Below are 20,499 nucleotides of genomic sequence, written 5' to 3'. Positions count from 1 at the left end.
TAGATGTCTAGTAAATGAAGTAGAATCACATTATTTGGAGTTGTAAGAAAACTTGGAAGTCCTGATTCTCTACAACTTACTATCTATGTGAACTAGTTGAATTAGATAAACACAAAGGTTTCTCACAGATCTAAATCTATGATGTGATGGAGTAGCTCACCTTGACCTATCTAATAATTTTAGAGATAAGGAAACTAAAGCTAAGAAACATAAAATGATTTTTCCCAAGTCATACTTGGAGTAAGTAGTAGAACCAGTATCCTAATTCAGAACACTAGAATGAAAATCTGAAAGGATGATAAACATTAATCTATCTCCAAAAGTTACAATGACAGTGTTTATACATTTTGTATCTTAGAAGTGAAAAGCTAAATTCCAGAAGTAGTTGAGCATTTTAACGAATTAGTCTACCATTTCAGCTAAATATTACTTAATTCTCTGATGTTATTTTCATAGTAATACAGATTGCATATCAGAAGCGGTATAGCATAGTGAAGAGATGGCCAGCCTTAGAGTTAGGAAGATCTAAGTACAAGCCCTACCTCTGATACATTCTGATTTTGTAAATATGAGTAACTTACCCTCAAGGCCACAGGCAGCTCTATAAGCTACAGACTAGTAGGTGATCTGTATTAATATAAGAAGCTGCCACACTTTTAATTTCTTTGCACTCATGTAATCACATGTCTAGACCAAATAAGACATCAACAACATCAGTAAAAACAACAAAAACTAATGGCACAATTACTTGGAATTTAGGATTGGTATTTCATAGGACCTGAAGCAGAAATTTTGGGTAAATACAAATTTATTGAAAAATATTGGGGTGAAAATGTAAGAGAAAAAAAAAAACACTCCTACTTCCTCTCTGTACCATTGTCACTGAACTGTCAAGTACACAGCCTGGTATTCTACTTACTGACCTGACATTCTAACTAATGACAATGAATGTAATAACATTGGATGATGGTGGAAACCTCTTCTGTCTTCTTCCCTCCACTGATTCAAGACACAATTAGGCAATAATGAAAACGAAATCCATATTGACACCATAGTACTGGATGTACTTCCAGTCTGCACATGAAAGTCACTCAGTATGGTCATGGTCTTAATATTCTGTTAAGATTATACGCTAAATGACAAGAGTAACAAAATTTAAATGTCTGTTAAATAAAATCACAAATGCTATTTTTTCTTCATTACTTTAATATTTTTTTCCTAAGTCAAAAAATAGTGACAAATTTAATAAACTGACAGGACAATCCTTTAGATATGACTTACTTTAAATTTAGGAAAGAATCTGATAATCGCATGATATTTGTAGAAAAGATGGAGAGACATAAGTTAGGTAATAACACAAGTAGGTGGAAAGAGAAGTCGAATCAACAGACTCCAAATGTAGCCTAGCCACTGATGCTTCAACTGTAAACCTGAGGTGTCATCAGCGGCCTACGGAGATCTGTGTTTGGCCTTGTGCTGTTCAACCATTTTATCAGTGATGAATAAACAGGCACACAGGGTGTATTTCAGGTTATAAAAAACCTAAGAAGGAGAGGAAAGAGTCACTAGGCAGAAATTCCTTAACAAAGGAGAACTTCATGATGGATAAAATGCACTGAAATTTATTAAGGATAAATATAAAGAATTAAACTTCGGTTAAAAATATAAACTTCACATGTATAATATAGGGGAAATGTGTCATTTTATCTAAAAAAGATAGGGACTTCTACTAAACTAAAACTGGTTCAACATTAAACAATAGTATGGTGTGGCAGCCAAGAAAGCTAGTATAATCTTAGACAAGGGATACTTTAGAGATGACATTTAAAATCTAGACTCGCATAGACTCCACGTGGGATCATAACCCACAGTTTAAGAAGTGCTGAAGGGGTCATGAGTGGGAAAAGTTTAAGAAGCCCCGATTTAGTGATCAGGGGAGAAAAATCATGATAGCAGAAGGCACTGTTTTTAATGCCATCTGAAGAATGGTTAAAATACATAGCAATTTTTAGTTTAGCCTAGAGAAGACTAAAGGAGAACATGTTAACAGTTCTTGAGTATTTGAACAACCATCATGAAGAAAAAAATAGACTTAGAATCGCTGTGCTTAACCCAAGATGGTAGAATTAGAAGCAGTGTGCAGAAGATTCAAAGGCAAGCTTAGGTTTGATATAAGGAACACGATTCTACCAATCAGAACCAATTCAGAAGTCTAATTGTCTACCTCTGTAGGTAGTAAGTTCCCCAAAACTTGAGGTCTTCAAGCAAGCTACGTGTGAAGACTTTTCTGTACACTGCAAAGCATAGCTAGATAGTGCAGTGGATAGAGCTCTAGGCCTAGAGTCAGGGAGAACTAAGTTCAAATCATGCCTCAGACACTTACTAGTTCTGTGACACTGGGCAAGTCACTTAACCCTATTTGCCTGAGTTTTTCTCACCTGTAAAATGAATTGGAGAAGGAAATAACAAACTACTCCAGTATCTTCACCAAGAAAACCCCAAATGGGGTCACAAAGAGTTGGACATGACTGGAAAAAACTAAACAACAAATGCTGCAAAGCATATTATGTCTGCTCAGTTGAGGTTTGGGTTATATATCCTCTGAGGTTCTTTCCTGCACAGAGCAAATGTAGTGTGGAATATTCCTCTAAAGATACTGAATTGCTGTGTCACAATATTCTCTAATGGGATTTTGAATGAATAATTTACTATTTCCTCCTTTCTCTGCTACTTTAGAAATGGGAAGATAATTATTATAGAGAACTACATGCCTATTTAGCCAATTTCAACTAAGCAAATTTCCAAATGCATTAATACCTTTTAGTTAACTCTTAATATTTAATGATTTTTCACATACCTCTTTATTCATGAACAATCACTAGACAATGTCAAATTTCTAATTGAAATTGAAAAAAATCCAGTCAATTATCTGTGAAACTTTTAAATATTTGAAGGTTTACTCTTGGTAACTTAAAACATCTACATAGCTGACTGAACATTTTACTTTTCTCTTGGATGTTTGCTGCTATATGTTAGGTATGAATAAGTCACATCACATCACAAAATTACATAGCTAGAAGGGACCTTGCAGGTCATCTAATCTAATCTCTTCAATTTATAGATGAAGAAATTGAAGCCCAGAGAAGTGATTTGCCCATCATCACACAGCTAGATAGTGCCAGAATCTATACTAACTCTAGTATGTGTGCTGAGCCAATTGAAAATTTCCCACTGTATATCTTAGAGGCATCTCAAACTTAATTCCCTCAAAGTACCTCGTTATTATTCCTCCCAAACCAAATCACCCCCTTTCAAATCCTTTTGATCACCATGGTTTACAACCTCCATGTAACACTCCTTATTTTTCCTCATCTCATGTAGCCAACAGGTGGTCAAATCTTCTCAATGATACACAGTATCTTTTCCATCTATCCCTTTCTCTCCATTTATATAACCAATAATGGATCTCAGTCCCTCAGTCACTTCTCTCCTGGATAACTGCAATAGAATGTAAGATATTTGAGAGCAGGGACTCTTAAAACTATTTGTTATTTATTTATTTTTTCATTCATTCACTATTTATTTTTATATTTAGAACCTAAGAACAATGCCTGTTGCATAGTAGAAATGAATAAATGCTTCTTGATTGACTAATTGAACATTCTCCTAACTTGTATTCCTTTTTCAGTTTCCCTATTTCTTCTCTCCAATCTAATCAGTCAGCAGGTCATTGGGCTTTCTGGGTGTTAAGCCCTACACTGTACTAAGCACTAGGGATTTAAAAAAAAAAAGTAAATACGTAGTTCCTGCCCTGAAAGAATTCACATTCTAATGAAGAAGACCACTTTCAAACAACTAGTTACACATAAAATAAAATATAAATGGGAGATGACCTCAACAGTAAGGCATTACCAAAAGGACAGCTCAGCAAAGGCTTCCAGCAAAAGGCAGTATTTGAGCTAAGTCTTAAAGAAAGCCAGGGAAGTCAGGAGGCAAAGGTGAATATGGAAAGCATTCCAGGCAGTGCTGCCAAACTGATTTTCCCAAAGCACTCACCAAGTCTGATCATATTACTCCCCTGATCAAAAAGCTCCAGTAGCTCGCTGCATTGCTTCTGAGATAAGTGCAAACTCTTTTTTTTTTTTTTTGGCATTAAAAACCCTTCCAATCTGATTTTAGCCTCTCTTTCATAGAATCATAAATAAAAGAACCTTAGAGGTCATCAAGTCCAACTCCCTTATTTTATAGATAGGGAAACTGAGGAACAGAGAAGTTAAGTAACTTAATAATAATGATAATATAGTAATAACAACAACAATAATAGCAACATTTATGGAGTATTTACTATGTGTCAGGTACTGTGCTAAGCACTTCATAATTATCTCATTTGATCCTCACAACAATCCTGGGAAGGAAGTGCTGTTATTATCCCCATTTTACAGATGAGAAAACTGAGGCAAAAAGAGGTCTAGGATCATTCAGCTAGTGCCTGGGGAAGGACCCAGACATTACTGATTCTATCCACTAAAGGTGCTTCCAGTTTCCAGATTTATCACACATGACTTCCCTTCATATACTCTAAAGGTTGATCCAAACTGACCTTACTTGCTCTTCTCACATGTGATACCCCATCTCCACCCTCCTTTGTCTTTGGGCTTTCCTCATGCCTGAAATGCAGTCACTCCCACTTTACTTCTGTCTCTTGGAATCCCTAACTTACTTTAAAGGTTAACTCAAGCCTCACCTTCTACATGAAGCCTTTCCTGACATTCCTCCTTCCAGTACCTTCCCCCTGCCTACCAAAATTACCTTTTAATTACTTTGCATATATCTTGTATTTATTTTTATGTGTATGTTCCATGGCCTCTGACAGAACATAAGCTCCTGGAGGGTAGGAACAGTTTTGTTTTTTTATTTGTATTTTTAGCAACTAGCACAGTGCCTGGCTAAATGTTTGACTGAGATGTAATATTGATCTCAACACTTTGTCTAGTGCTTTTCTAATACACTCTACAATTGCTTTGTTACAAACACAGTCAGAGGGGCAGCTAGGTGGTGCAGTGGATAGAGCACCAGCCCTGAAGTTAGAAGGACCTGAGTTCAAATTCGGCCTCAGACCAAACACTTGACACTTACTAGCTGTGTGTGACCCTGGACAAGTCACTTAGCCCCCATTGCCTTAAAAAAAAAAAAAATACATAGTCAGAAGTAACTACAAAAGAAAATGTAACAAATATTCTTGCTTAATCTTACAAAGTAACAATGTACATTATTCTTTTGTTATTATAGAATTGTGGTACTGTTGTTTTAAGGTACTTTTTCAAGAAATAAGTACTAAAGATTACTTGATGTTTGATTTCTATAAGTCATAATAACTAGAAATCCCTTTCACAGAAGCAGCTTCAAAAAGATAAAAGGTTAAGGATTAAGCAGAGGAGATTAATAGTCTGTGCCCCATTCAGTCTAAAACTGCTGCTTTGTTAAGCCATATTCAGAATGGAGCTGTCATAAATAGATTGTCTTTAATATCTCTTAAGCTGAGCTGCCTCAGAACTGACTTAAAAATGTGTTACTTGAAAAATTGGACAATGCACGAGAAGCATCACACATGTGTATATGGTGTAGATATGCTAGTAATTTAAGATTTTAATTATTTTAATGTTAAACAAATTTCCTTTATTTATATTATATTAGTTGCATTGGGACATGAATTCTAAATGAGACAATATATTGAATGTTTAAAAAGAAGTATAGGTTTTTCAGGTATAAATTTTGTACTAAATACAGAGTATTACTCTCAGAGTCACATATTAAACTATTCTCTGTGCTATAATTTCATGTTGAAAATATATCACAGTAAGAATCAATAGCATACACATAGGCATCTATAGAGAATGTCCATTTGGTCTATGTATATTGCATTCCCATTGTTTATTCCTCTTCCCCTGAGAGAAATCTCAATTCTCACTGTCATAACCTAAGGTTCAATGAATCCTGCAGTCTTCCAGTGAGGGAAGAATATTCATACCATGTTTTAGGGAAGCCTAGGACCGTACATTTAATGTGTATATTGCCCAATCAGTTTATCATATATTATGTTAATGCGCTTCAGAAAATTTAGACTCCTAACTCCCCACAACAACCCCACAACATGGCAATATAACCCAAATATCACAATCAAAACAACTGATTCAGACAGCAACAGAAGTCTATCTTCAGAGGAAGTTTCAGACCTAGAGGGTTCCAGAAGGTTCAATCTCTATTCTGAAGGCTAGGCTTCTGTAGCCAACCAAACAATACTGCATCATTTGAAGGCTGTCAAACATTGCTACATTCCTCTAAACTCAAAGAAAGGCTTCAAGGTAATGGAAAACAGAACAGGCATATTTTGATAGGGCATTGTAGGGAATAAGGCAAATGCTGTATAAAACTAAAGGACTCTAGCAGCATAGACTGTACTATATCACATGCCCAATGGCAAAGAGGAAAAAGAAAGATTATCCATAAACAAATGGAGTGGAGAGGCATTAAGCAATTTCATCTACTTAGAGACAGGGTTTTCATATCTGGATGAAGCCTTGGAAATCATCTAATCCAATAATTTGTTTCTCCAATGTCAAAACTGAAACTCAAAGAGCTACAAGAAAGGGAAAAGCATTGGCTAATCAGTACTGCTGAGGAAAGAAGGACCCATTTTATTACTGATATCATTCCTGGGTTTCCCTGAGCTATACTGACTTTAAGCACCTTTCTCTTGCTATTTTAACAGCCCCAGGACATGTGTCCTCCCATTCCAGCAGGCTCTACACAGCTGTGCACTACAATGCCAGCATCTCACCGAGGTACACGCACACCCCTTGGCAGTTACCACAGCCTTACTTGGCATAAAGCTGGTATATAGACAGTTTTGTGTCTGAATGTGCAAACAGTCAAAATAGCATTTGGTTGCTCATTTCCATATTTAGATGGCATGGTGCTGAAGTAGGTAGGTAGTTGTACAAACAAGTAGCAAGTTAAAGGAGTGATGCTAGAAATTCCATCCTTGTTTTATTTATGTGGGCCTTAGAGAGAGTGAGAATAGCTCATCCAAAATGGGTACTTATTGTCTCTTGCATCACATTTAATAATAACTTATAGTTTAGCAAAAAAAAAGATACACTAATGATAATTTACAATTGTAGATTTTTTAAAAAAATTTCTCAGAGTGCTTCGAAACCTCTGAAGTAGGTCAAGTTAAATTGTATTTTCTACATTAGGAATTTAAGACAGAAACATTAGCGGTAGAAATAAACATGGTTTTGGCAGTACCATTTTTCCAGTCTCCTATGATAGAAATCTTAGTCATATTTGACTCTTCCATCTCTTCTATTTTTTCCATGTGCCCTGTCTGAAAGACACGTACAATCTCTCTTTCAAATGTCTCTTGGCTTCTCCCCTTGCTTTCAGTTTTTGCTGTTACTTCTTTAGGCTAGGATCAACTCACTTCACACCATTCATTGGTACCTTCATGTTTTTCCTGACTCTAATCCCCTCTGAATTTAACTTCCATTCCAATTTTCATCAAACACCATTTGAATCACTTCAGTGTTTTGCTTAAGAGCCCACAATGACTCCTTACTGCCTACAGCATCAAGCTGAAACTCCTCTGATAGGATTTCACAGACTTCTATGTGGTTCCATCCAAAATTGCCAGATTTGCCCAGCACACTCTCTAACATGAATCCTTCTCTCTTTTCAGAGTAATTTCTTTATCTTCCACTAGCATAATAATCATACTCATCTTTACGTTTTTGCTCATCTTCTCTAAAATTGGTTGGTTTTGTTTCACAACAATCTTTGAAACAGCTGGCTGCTTTTGATGAAATGTAAGTTTCTACTAAAGGTTATACTTCTTACTCTTAATTTATAGTTTAGTCTGCCATCAAGAAACACAAATGGAAGATAATGTATATTTTTAATGGGGTGATTTTTAATTTATAAATAATTTCAAGATATATGGATGGAGGTTATGCAGGTATATGACTGTACAAGGTAAGGCAGGTGAGTAGAATCAGTTTACTTAAAAATGAGATTTGTAGTATTATTCTATTTGGTATTAATAATTCATATTTGATCAAACTTTCAAGATGAATTTTAAATTTCCAACTATTTTTCTTGTGTTATATATTCAACTTATAAGAAAAACAAATACATATATTTGTAATATGGAAAACTTCTAGTCAGAATTATGTCTACATATTAGAAAATTAAGAAGTTTGGCATTCATCAAAGTGATTTGGCAAATTTAGAAGCAAAATTTTTTAGGCCCCCAAAGAGAATTTTTGGCTTCAGTTTTTTAGATGTTAATTAAAATACTGCTAAATTTCAACTTCACCTTGACCTGAAGGGACACCACACTATTTCTATATATGGCCAATGAATCAGCTGAAGTTGAATTCCATATTTTGGGGTTTGTATTTATGGTTATTGCCTCTACCCATAACCTGCTTTGATGCCTTGTCATGATGTCTTGTCATGGCATGTGCATTATTTTTTTTCTTCTCAAGTTCTCTGCCAGCAGAACAGAAGGTCAAATAAATACTACCAAAATGGAAAAGCTGCAAAAGTACTTAAGAATACTGTGTATCTGTTGAACAAAGAACTGTCTCAAAAATTTATTTCAATTCAATAAGTATTTATATGTATCAGGCATTGTGCTATCTGTTAGGAACCAAAGGTAAAAAATTAAAAGCAGACCCTGTCCTTAAGGAATTTACATTCTTTTGGGAGACACAACAGGTAAACAAATGAGTAAATAAAAGAAACTTTGAGAGAGGGAGAGAGCAGGGACAATCAGGGGCATCAAAAAAGGATCTAGTAAGATATGGCATATACACTGATTTTTGACGCAAGGGGATTCTCAGTGATGGAAGTGAGAAGGGACAACATTCTAGGCACAGAGGACAGCTCATGAAATGACAATAGAGTACAAGATGGAATGAGGATTCTGATCATGGCATGTAAGCATAAGCATGTAAGTACTGCTATACTGACTGTTCATTAGAGGATTGGCCCCCCTCTAAATTTTGGAGGGAAAAGAAATCCATTAAATCTTCTACTAAGTCATGGAAGAATTAGGACATGCATTTGTCAGAGGATAAAATCATAGATCCTTAAAACTTTGACATGATGTATAATGGTTAATTAGCATATAATCAGTCATTAAGTACATAGTGTTCCTTCTTGGCTCTTAGGATAGCAGAAGTAACCAACATAGACATTCAATGATCTGTATCTTCAATCAAGCAGAAATAATTTCACAGCCTTAAAAACTTCACTTGCCTGAATTAGTATTTTAACATGCAGCTTCAGAGTTTCATTTATAAAAATTCAAGATCCACATATACTGGAGAGATGTTTCCTCACTTCTAGCCTTGCATTATATAGTTGAATTCTCTATTAAGGTCAAATGAGACAATGGACATGAAAGCAGTTTGAAAAATATAAAGTGCTAGAGAAATGTAACATATAATTCTGATTGGGTTTAAACTGCTACTTCATTTGGCAATAGTTTTTATTTTAAAGTGCCTGCAAAATATGTTATTTACTACTTAACAATGAAAGGACCCGCATCCTCTATGATTTATTTTTTCCACATAGAAATATAGGTCACCACAATCAAAGGAGTTATTGATTGGCTTTCCTATACATTTTATTTTGGCTAAATGACAGCAAAATAACTGTCTAGGGAACTAGGTAGCATAATTGAGGCACACTGGTACCTAACGTTAGCTTTATGGCATAACTAGCTCACGTAGAGATTCACACAGCTGATGCATTTTAAAAGCAATCTGAGTCTTCTTTTTCAGGTCCTTTTCTTCGCCTTCCCTAAAGAAAGAGACCATGACCCAGAAGGCTTCTGAAATAAGAGCTCTAATTGGTTTTGGGTGCTGTTGTCCATCTTTTCACACATGCACAAAACAGCCACTGAGAGACTTTTTACAAATAAAGACAGCTTTGGCACACTGTATTTAAGTAAGAGCTCCAAATGTGAATTTAACTCCTTGAGTCATTTTCAGGCCTAGACTTCACAACCTAATTCTGTGTTCTGTCTCCATAACAACACTAATAACTTATGCCAGACCAGAGTCAGATAATGGACTGGAGTCTGTTTAATCTGATTCGATGGGCCCCTCTTTGTAAGCTTTGGTGACACATTTTTAGGTCTGGTTTTTGTTGTATTTTGTTCAGACTGCCTTATTAGACGTTATGCAGGCAGTAATCAAAATGCATGAGGCTAGATTTTCAGTTAACTACAAAGTAGATAAAGTTGTGGAGCTCATTGAGTTAATACAATTGTTCATTTCAGACACTAATCCTAAATCTTCTGAAACAGAATTTCAAGCTCAAGAGAAAAGAGCAGACACACAAAACAGGAAAGACATGCCCTAAGCCAGGGGATAATGTCCATTACTACTCAAATTTACTTATTTTAAACCCATGCTTTACCTTGCCCCTTGTCCAAGTGAAGCTTCTATGCATAGAAAACACCAAACAATATTATAAAGATGTTAACTCTCATCAACAGCCTGCATGGATCTTTTTACTGAATATATTGCTATGAAAATTATTAGCAGATGCACTGAACACTACTTTTCTTAAAATTTTGTAGCCCTATGTCACAGATTATGAAATACTTTTAAAGTAAACCAGAGTTTTCTGATGCATTAAGGATAGGGAATGAACCTTTGTTTTCACTGAAACAGGAGACTCCCTATGCCAGTACAGGTCAGCATCATTCCTGAAACATAGTCTTAGTGAGTTACCTAGACCACTAAGAAGTTACATGACTTGCCCAGGGTCACAAAGCTAATATGTGGCAGAGATATAACTTGAACCTGGCTCTTCCTGGCTCCAAGGACAACTTTCTATCCATTACCCCATTGCCTTTTTTTCTAAATGATATGGCTACCCAAATCTGCTTCTGGATACCTCAACTTCTAAACCAAAAATAAATTAAAAAATAATTAAAAGGTATTTCAACATTATGCTATGGAAATGGTCACTGAATTATGCACTACAACCATTTTACTCTGTATTTGATGAAAACATGATCAATGGTTATAGATTCTTTGTCCTCCAAGACCAGCAAGAAGTAATAAATCCTACTTAAGGAAACAATGCTAACAAAAAGAAACACCCTGAAACTTTGCAATTTCAGAATGGGACTGAGGAAATCCTGTCTTTATTACTCATCTAACCACCTTCCATTATTTACTAATCATTCTTGGTCTAACATTGTGGTGTATGCTCACCCAGAGCTCTGCTGCCTACAAAGAAAAGATATAATTTCATAAGAAGAGACAGGAAATCAAAGGTGTACCTAGTGTAACACTGTTCTCTGCACACAGCAGGCACATGATGAGTGTTCAATGAATGAGTGAAAAAATGGATAAATGAAGAATAAATTAGTATGCTTGTATCTGATAATATGAAAACAACTCAAGGGGTTGTAATAGGAAACGACATTAACAGAACTTTGTAAAAAATCTTCAATCAAAGATTCCTTCCTGCCCCCTTACTTTAGTTAGTGTGCTTATAGTCTTGTTTGCATGAAGTACTCACCATCCTCTGTGGGAACATAGATGTTTAAATACAGGCAGTCTTCATTTTGATCTTGCACGTAGGTCATCAAAGTATCCAAATTAGCAGTAAACCAGATGGGGAGCATATCATGAAGCAGTGACCTCTCATCCAGGTGCTGAGGACAGACAGCAGCAAATTGGGTAGCATTTCGAACCCCTGTCCAAGAGGATGGAGGCTCTGGGGGTTGAAATCGCCTCTCCCCAGTGGGAGGAGAAGCATAGGGCACACCTAAATATTGTTCCACTGGACCAAGAATCTCATTGGGCAAAGGTGTTCTTAGGCCACGGATTTTGCCATAATTTGTGGTTACAACCGGATATTGTGCTTGACTGTCAATAAGTGTAAATCTTATCGCAAGTGCTGTTATCCACAGGAGGAAATTGGAGTTCAACATGACACAAACTGGAGTGAAGAACAAAGGAAGCCATAACAGTCCCTTTGGCCTCGACATTGTTTACATCAACATCAGAAAGTCTCTGTCTTCCACAGCCAGGAGAAAATAAAACCAGTCCCCCAAACAGAGAGAAACTTTTTAGAGCATAAAAGGCCTAGAGCTAGGGCAGTGCTGAGAAGCCTCTGAGACTGGTCATGGGCACATTCCAGTATTAGGAAAAAGCAATATTGTTGATGTCTTTATAGCCCATTCCAAAAATATAATCCTCCTTTACTTCCAATAGCTATTTCCTCCAGGTAGGATGTTGAAATGATGCGGTGAACATCAGATAATACTTAGCTTCACAAGGACAGTGACTCCCATTCGATGATGCCAAGGCACAGATGCCAATCTATGGGATAAGAAAGAGCATAACATTAAAATGAATAAAATTCAGGAACAGTTGAGGAATTTTCCTCTATCTTCCTAGCATTGCCCCTTGCCCAAATGCCTTACAAATAATAGTGACATCATCTTCTGATTTCACGACAGTCATGATTGGTCTGTGACTAGCCACCAAAAAAATCCCAAACAAACAACCGTGCCCCCAAAAAAGACAAAAAACCAACAACCACAAAACCCACTGCTTCCCCAAATTAAAGTAGCAAATAATTTTTTCATGAGACATGAGCAGCAATTTTTTTTCTCTCTACTAAAAACTGAAAAGTATACTCGCTAGTCCAAGCCCAACTTGGACTCTCTGGATAGCTAATTAACAATTATGAGTAGGTCTACTTTTTATCTTTATTCAGATGTTTTATAAAAATATTTCAAGTTGTGTTTTAAAATCTCACGGTAAATTATTCTTACATTCCTATTGAGCTTTTAAAGAGTCTTTATTTACATTTTTTAAAAAAATTACACTCCCCATCTTTCTGTTTTTAATTTTTTGTTGTTTTGTATTTGTAGGTAATTAAATAATTAATTGATTGATTTGTTTATTCATTTATTTATCTATTTGCTTACTCACATATTTATCTATTTATCCATCTATTCATTTGTTTATTTAATTATTCATCTGTCTATTTGTTTTTGTCCAGACCTGCAATTTCACTGGTATAGGGAATTTCTGATAGAGGATAATCATATATGATGCAGATTGCCATATCTTTGTAATTTGCAGTCTTACAGAGTTACCAAAAGGTTAAAAGACTTCCTCGAGGGGGTCACAGAACTAATGTTGTTAGAAGCAAACTTGAACCCAAGTTTTTACTGTATACTATGCCACACTGTTCTCTATGGTTAGCACAGCATTAACTAACACTAGATAAAACACTTCTCATATGACATTAAATATCTTTGCCCACTGCTGAATAGTTATTGTAAATGATGCTCTTTCCTCCAAGAAAGGAAAGCAGTTCCCAACTATCAGCAAAAATCAACAAGCATTTATAAAGCACCTGCTAGGTGCTGGAGATACAAATATAAAATAAAATGAATTAATCCTTACTCTCAAGGAGTTTATAGGAGATTTCAAATGTGGTGTTGCAAAGTATAAATATAAAACTTGAAACCAATGTGGAGTATTTGTGAGTTTTTTATCTAAAATGTAACCATGTATCCTATTTCAATGAAAAATGTACATTAGAATAGAAAGGAAAAAAGCTAGGCTGTTTTCCTTTGTTTCTCCTTTGCAGAGTAGTAATGTGGGGGAAAAACAGATTTTTAGCACCTGATAGTGATTACAATGTTTAAGAAAGTTAAACAAATATTCCTTTAAACATGTTTAAAGCTATGGAAAGAGAAAAAATACAGAAAAATTCGCTGACATGTTTTAGTCTAGTTTTTTGTTTTCTACTTGATAAAACATTTGGGATTTTGCCATGAGTAGATAGAGCCTCTAAATGGTTAAGCGACAGCCAAAAGAGAAGCAGGTGATGACATTATGCTTGGTTGAATCAATATCCTTGAAAGCCCCTAAGCTTGCTAATCAACCAATCCCTCCTTCAAGGCATTTTGTCCATAAAATATATGACATCACTTACATTCTAAAGGTCCAATTCACATTTTCAATAGATCAGAAATAAACACATCAATGTACTGAGTTTGCATAATTAAATAATAGAATTTAAAAAGAAATTACCCATGTTTTTGAAATTCAAGCCTTAATAAATGAACAAAATATTCATTATAGCATTTGAGAATATTCCTCACTGTATAGAGATGTTTTTATGTGACATATTTTTAAATGCATGCATTTGACAGAAAAATAACACCAATATGAGCTAAAAAACAAAAAAAAGTTCCACATAAAAAATTGAATAAAACAGAAAATGGCTAACTCCTATAGATGTTTCCTCAAAAATGTACTCAATATAACAGAATATAAACTTAAAGAGATGCATAATCATCATTAAAGAGCCTCCCCTTGCTCTCTATTTTAACTAAGTGATATTCAAATTATAAACTTGAAAAATTGCTACATTCTCTTTATTCATGTCCTTGTCAGTCTGATCAAATGGCAGTTATCTCCCAAAATGAATTTTCATTTTAGGAAAAAGAAGTCACAAAACATCCTATATGCATGACCAGTCATCAACTCAGTGAAAACAAAGAGAGAGAATCTCAGATTCCAAGATCATTCCCAGCCATGTGGATGTGCACAAAGAGCTGCACAGTAATTGGACATAAAGATGTATAAATCTAGTCCCAATTCTGCCACTAACTAGTGTCTGGCCTAAGGCAGCTCCTCAATCTCTCTCAGCCTCTGTTTCCCTACTCATAAACTTATGAAGCTGAATAGATCATGTCTACTGTCGCTTATAGTTTTATAGTCTCTTATAGTTCTGATTCTATGACTTAAAGCATGAAGCCTTCTCTAAGCACAAAGGAAAGCCTAGTTAAGTGGGTTAATACCAGGATAATCTGAAGTATCTCTTGCCAGGATATTTCTGGCCCAATCTTTAATTTAAACATAGCTTGAACTCAGAATATATTAAAACTTCCAGATCTCACATATTAACTGATAAGGCCTTTGGCTTTCCAAGGAATAGCCAAGACCTGACTCGATTTTCAGAACAGTCATATAGCAGAGATGGCATAGTAGAATAAAAATAAAGTTGGGTTGAGAAAAAGAAAACTGAGTTTCAGATTTTGGTTCTGCTACTACTACTTGTGTTAGCCTTGACAGGTCATTTTATATACCCAGATTTCTGTTTCTTCAATTATAAAATGGAAGATTGGAAGTAAATGATTCCCATCATCCCTTTCAATTCCAAATCCTATGATGAGAAACCAGGTTGACCCATGCCAGTATGCTCACACACAGATGATAGTTCAAGGGTTCATAAAGGTTCTGGAACCAGCTTTGGACCAAAGAAGTATAGTCTAGAAGCAGCTCACTACCATTGGAATTGTGCTATTAATTCATCATTTATCAGAGTTCCCAGAAGACTGGAATGTTATGTTAATTTAAATGTTTGAATACTTCAAGTGATTTACTGCATTTCTACTCTCTCCATATTAGAGGAAAAGTGGGTCAGCTAGGTGGTGCATTGGATAGAGCACCAACCCTGAAGTCAGGAGGACCTGAGTTCAAATCCGGCCTCAGACCAAACACTTTATACTAGCTGTGTGACCCTGGGCAAGTCACTTAACCCCAATTGCCTAAAAAAAAGGAAAATCCTTTTACACTTTGTTTTAGTGGAGAGTCTTCATGTATTGCTAGGACCACATTGAAAATATATATATATATATGAAACAAACAAATAAACAAACAAGAACATCATCACCTAGTGACCAATGTCTCCAATTATCCACACTGCTTTGAAAGCATTTCTAGCTTGGTGCGACCTAACAGAGATTTGCTCCCTTGACACAGCTTTTGATAATTGTAAATTTTTTCCATGACACAATGAGGCATAAAAGTAGGATTTTATCAGAGAACTAATGCAAATATTTCTGAGATGGAATATATACAAACACACATACACATTCATGCACTTAGGTACAAACACCTTCCTGTTCTTCTTTCACAATTTTCAAACACTGATTAATTCACCTTGATAGAAGGTAAATTACCAGTAATGGTTTCACTAAAGTGATAAGGAAGTTCTAGACAGATTGAAAGTTCATGTTTAGTAATTACATTACCTAGTTTTTAAAAAGCAACATCCAAAAAGTAGGTAGCTTTTTTACTATAACATGATATTCTTATCATAAATTTTCAAGTTGTTTCACTTATAATAAATGACATTCTTTAGCAAAAGAAAAGTTCTATTATTTTCCACTGAAGTGGAACATAGCAAAAAAAAAATTCTATATCTGACAGTGCAATGTAAAAGTTATATGAAAATATGGTGTCCCTTCTCTTTGAAAGTACTTTGCTTAACTCCAGAGAACAATTCACTTTGGCTCCAGAGAAAGTGAACCTTCTTCTATGGAATATTACAAATACTGTCAGAAAAGGTAGATATTTTGGTTAATTTTGTGGAACTGTTTCATTTTCTTCTTTTTTAAATCTTTCTTACAAAAGATGGTTTATTGGGGACAGAAGGGGATAGAAATATCTTGGAGAATTAATGAAAGATTATCTAAGGCACAATCTATTTCCTTTTTGTCTTTGTACTCTCCACCACCTAGCACTGTGTCTTGCACATAGTAGGTGCTTAATAAAATATTTGGTGAATTTAATACATTACCAAAAATTCATTACGATTGAATTTGACTGAGCATTTTTAGAAAGATCATTTATTGGTCAAGCCTTAAGTTGACTACATTAGGCAGAAACTAATACAATTGTGTTCAATTACTCTGGAAGAAATTCTATTTGAGACTTTGCCAAAACCATTTAAGCATTCCATAATGTGACTGGGTCAAATTAAAAATTCCATTATGTGATACCAAAGGAGAATAGGTATTTCATACATAATCAAGTCATTCTGAATTTGTTGCAAGAGCTAGTAGTAATGTATAAAAGAGACCTGACATATGGTTGGTTTCTTTGATTTTAGCCACTCGATGAATAAACTCATACTTCCCCTGTATAGTCTTTCTTAATGTCACAGTCATTAAAACAAACTGAAGACACTTTGTGGACAAGTCTTACTTTGAGAAAGATGAATTGCTCTGCCTATATATTGTGGAACAATGATGAAAAGATATCAAGATTTTAATGGGCCTGCTACTTTGATGCTGAGGTGATGTCAGGTATTTTATCAGTAGGATGCTATGGAAGAAATGTTACCATTTTCAATGTATCACAATGTATGTAGATTCATGAGCAAAGAATGGCAACAAAACTTTTCTTATGACTGTACTCTCTGCTTCTTCTACTAGTACCAGAAAGAATATTGGAATTAGAATAAATGAATAACCAACATCAGGTGGATGGGACTGTGATAGACTTGAGCAGATGGCAGGATGGCAGTGTGGCCTCAGAAAATAATGTGGAAGTTGGTGAATTTCTGAGGAGTCCTTCACATTTCATCATTTTCATGTCATGAAGTATTCAGGCTCTTCTGTACAAAAACATAAATTCTGACTGAGAATTACACCTAGTTAGGATTTATACCATAGAGTGGAAGCTTCTGGAGAGCAGGGTGGTCCCTTGCTCAAAGGTGAACAAAGGTTCAACTTTGTATTTCTATCCTCAGCGCCTAAAACAGTGCCTTACTCATAGTAGGCACTTAATAAATATTTGGGGATTGACACCCCCCAAAAAAGAATAAATGAATGAAAAAGCACAGACTCAGAAAGCAGTTGTTGATGAGTTGCTACCACTTACCAGATATTTAACTGAATGAAAGTTTCCTTACCTGAAAAATTATCATGAGAATTAGCACTCTAATTTTTGTATCCCTCAACTAAAAGGTATATGAAGCAAGTATTTCTTTTTTTTTCTTTTTTTTATGGTAATTCTTATTTATTTTTTGGGTTTTCAACATTTACTTCCACAAGATTTTGAGTTCCAAATTTTCACTCCATCTTGTCCCTCCCCCCACCCCAAGATGTCATGCATTCTGAATACCACTTCCCCTCCTCTGCCTTCCCTTCTATTTCTCCCCCACTTCTCTTATCCCCTTCCCCTTCTATTTTCCTGTGGGGCAGGATAGATTTCTATATTTTCCTATATTTCTTATTTCCCACTTGCATGTGAAAACATTTTTTTTAAACATGTGTTTTTAAAACTTTGGGCTCCAAATTTTCTCCCTTCCTCTGACCCCACCCATCATCATTGATGAGGCAAGCAAATAAATATAGGTTATATATGTGCAGTTATGCACAACACTTCCATAGTAGACACACTGTGAAAAACTAACTCTATTTCCCTTAATCCTATCCCACCCCCCATTTATTCTATTCTTCCACCCCTGTCCCTTCTCAGAAGTATTTGCTTCTGATGATCCACTTTCCCAATCTGCCTTCCTCTCTATCATCCTCCTACTCTCTTGTCCCCTCTCCCTCCCCCCCATTTTCCTGTAGGGCAAGACAGATTTCCATACTCAATTGAGTGTGTATGTTATTCCCTCCTTAAGTAAAATCCTATGAGAGTAAGATTCACTCATTCCCTCTCATCTTCCCCAGTTTCCCCTCCACTAGAAGAGCCTTTTCTTTTCTGTTTTATTTTTTTTTGTGAGATAATTTACCCTGTTCTACCTCTCCCTTTCTCCTTCTCCTAGTATAATCCTCTCACCCCTTAATTTTATTCTACAGATACCCCTTCATCTTCAACTCACCCTGTGCCCTCTATCTATCTATCTATCTATCTATCTATCTATCTATCTATCTATCTATCTATACATACATATAATTTTTTCCCCTCCAACTACCCTAATACTGACAAAGGTCTCTTGAGTTACAAATATCACCTTTCCATGCAGGAAAGTAAACAGTTCAACCTTAATAAGTCTCTTATGATTTTCTCTTTCCTGTTTACTTCTTCATGTTCTACTTGAGTCTTGTATTTGAAAATCAAATTTTCGATTCAGCTCTGATCTTTTCATCAAGAATGCTTGAAACTCCTCTATTTCACTGAATGACAATTTTTTCCCCTGCAGGATTATACTCAGTTTTGCTGGGTAGGTGATTCTTGGTTGTAATACTATCTCCTTTGCCCGCCAGAACATTATATTCCATGCCCTGCAGCTCCTTAATGTAGAAGCTGCTAAATTTTGTGTTACCCTGATTGTGTTTCCACAATACTTGAATTGTTTCTTTCTGGCTGCTTATAATATTTTCTCCTTGACCTGGGAACTCTGGAATTCGGCTACAATATTGCTAGGAGTTTTCCTTTGGGGATCTATTTCAGGAGGAGATTGGTGGATTCTTTCAATTTCTATTTTACACTCTAGTTCTAAAATATCAGGGCAGTTTACCTTGATAATTTTTTGAAAGATGATGTCTAGGCTCTTTTTTTGATCATGGCTTTCAGACAGTCCAATAATTTTTAAATTCATGAAAAACTAGTAAATGGCTTGTTAAAAGAGACCCCAAAAATACTGAAGAAAATAACACCTTAAAAATAGCCTAATCCAAATGGCAAAAAAGATCCAAAAAGTCAATGAGGAGAAAAATGTCTTAAAAAGCAAATTTGACTAAATGGAAAAGGAAGTCCAAAAGCTTACTGAAAAAAAAATACTTCCTTAAAAATTAAAATGGAAAAATTGGAAGCCAGTGACGTTATAAGGAATCAAGACATTGTAAAACAAACCCAAAAGAATGAAAAAATAGAAAACAATGTGAAATATCTCATTGGAAAAACAACTGACCTAGAAAATAGATCCAGGAGAGACAAATTAAAAATTATGGGACTATCTGAAAACCATGATCAAAAAAAGAGCCTAGACATCATCTTTCAAGAAATTGTCAAGGAAAACTGCCTTGATATTCAAGAACTAGAGGGTAAAATAGAAATGGAAAGAATCCACCGATCACCTGCTGGAAAAGATTCCCCAAAGGAATACTCCTAAGAATATTGTAGCCAAATTCCAGAGTTCACAGGTCAAGGAAAAAATATTATAAGCAGCCAGAAAGAAACAATTCAAGTATTGTGGAAACACAGTCAGGATAACACAAGATTTAGCAGCTTCTACATTAAGGGACCTCACGGCTTGGAATATAATATTCCAGAGGGCAAAGGAGATAGGATTACAACCAAGAATCACCTACCCAGCAAAACTGAGTATAATCCTTCAGGGAAAAAAATGGACATTCAGTGAAATAGGACACTTTCAAGCATTCTTGATGAAAAGACCAGAGCTGAACAGAAAAATTGACTTTCAAATACAAGACTCAAAAGAAACATGAAGAGGTAAACAGGAAAGAGAAATCATAAGGTACTTATTAAGGTTAAGTTGTTTACATTCCTGCATGGAAAGATGATATTTGTATCTCATGAGACTTTTGTCAGTATTAGGGTAGTTGGAGGGGAAAAATCATATGTATGTATGTAGGTAGATAGATAGATAGATAGATAGATAGATAGATAGATAGATAGATAG

At 35.4% G+C, this 20,499-nt stretch overlaps 1 protein-coding gene across 3 annotated transcripts in view; it reads right to left on the bottom strand.

Moving 5' to 3' along the window:
* The window catches only part of NLGN4X (neuroligin 4 X-linked), a 316,482-nt gene extending 304,406 nt beyond the window's left edge, over positions 1 to 12,076 (bottom strand). For all 3 annotated transcript variants that reach the window (XM_027842429.1, XM_027842430.1, XM_027842431.1), the window contains exon 1: positions 11,605 to 12,076. In XM_027842429.1, the coding sequence (XP_027698230.1) occupies positions 11,605 to 12,076 (472 nt within the window). The remainder of the gene's footprint in view (positions 1 to 11,604) is intronic.
* Positions 12,077 to 20,499: the final 8,423 nt, after the last annotated feature.

Source organism: Vombatus ursinus, unplaced genomic scaffold (assembly GCF_900497805.2).
Source record: "Vombatus ursinus unplaced genomic scaffold, bare-nosed wombat genome assembly UNPS02014872.1, whole genome shotgun sequence".
NCBI lineage: Eukaryota > Metazoa > Chordata > Mammalia > Diprotodontia > Vombatidae > Vombatus > Vombatus ursinus.
The sequence above is the reverse complement of the archived record's forward strand: the minus strand, read 5'-3'. Positions and strand labels throughout refer to the sequence as shown.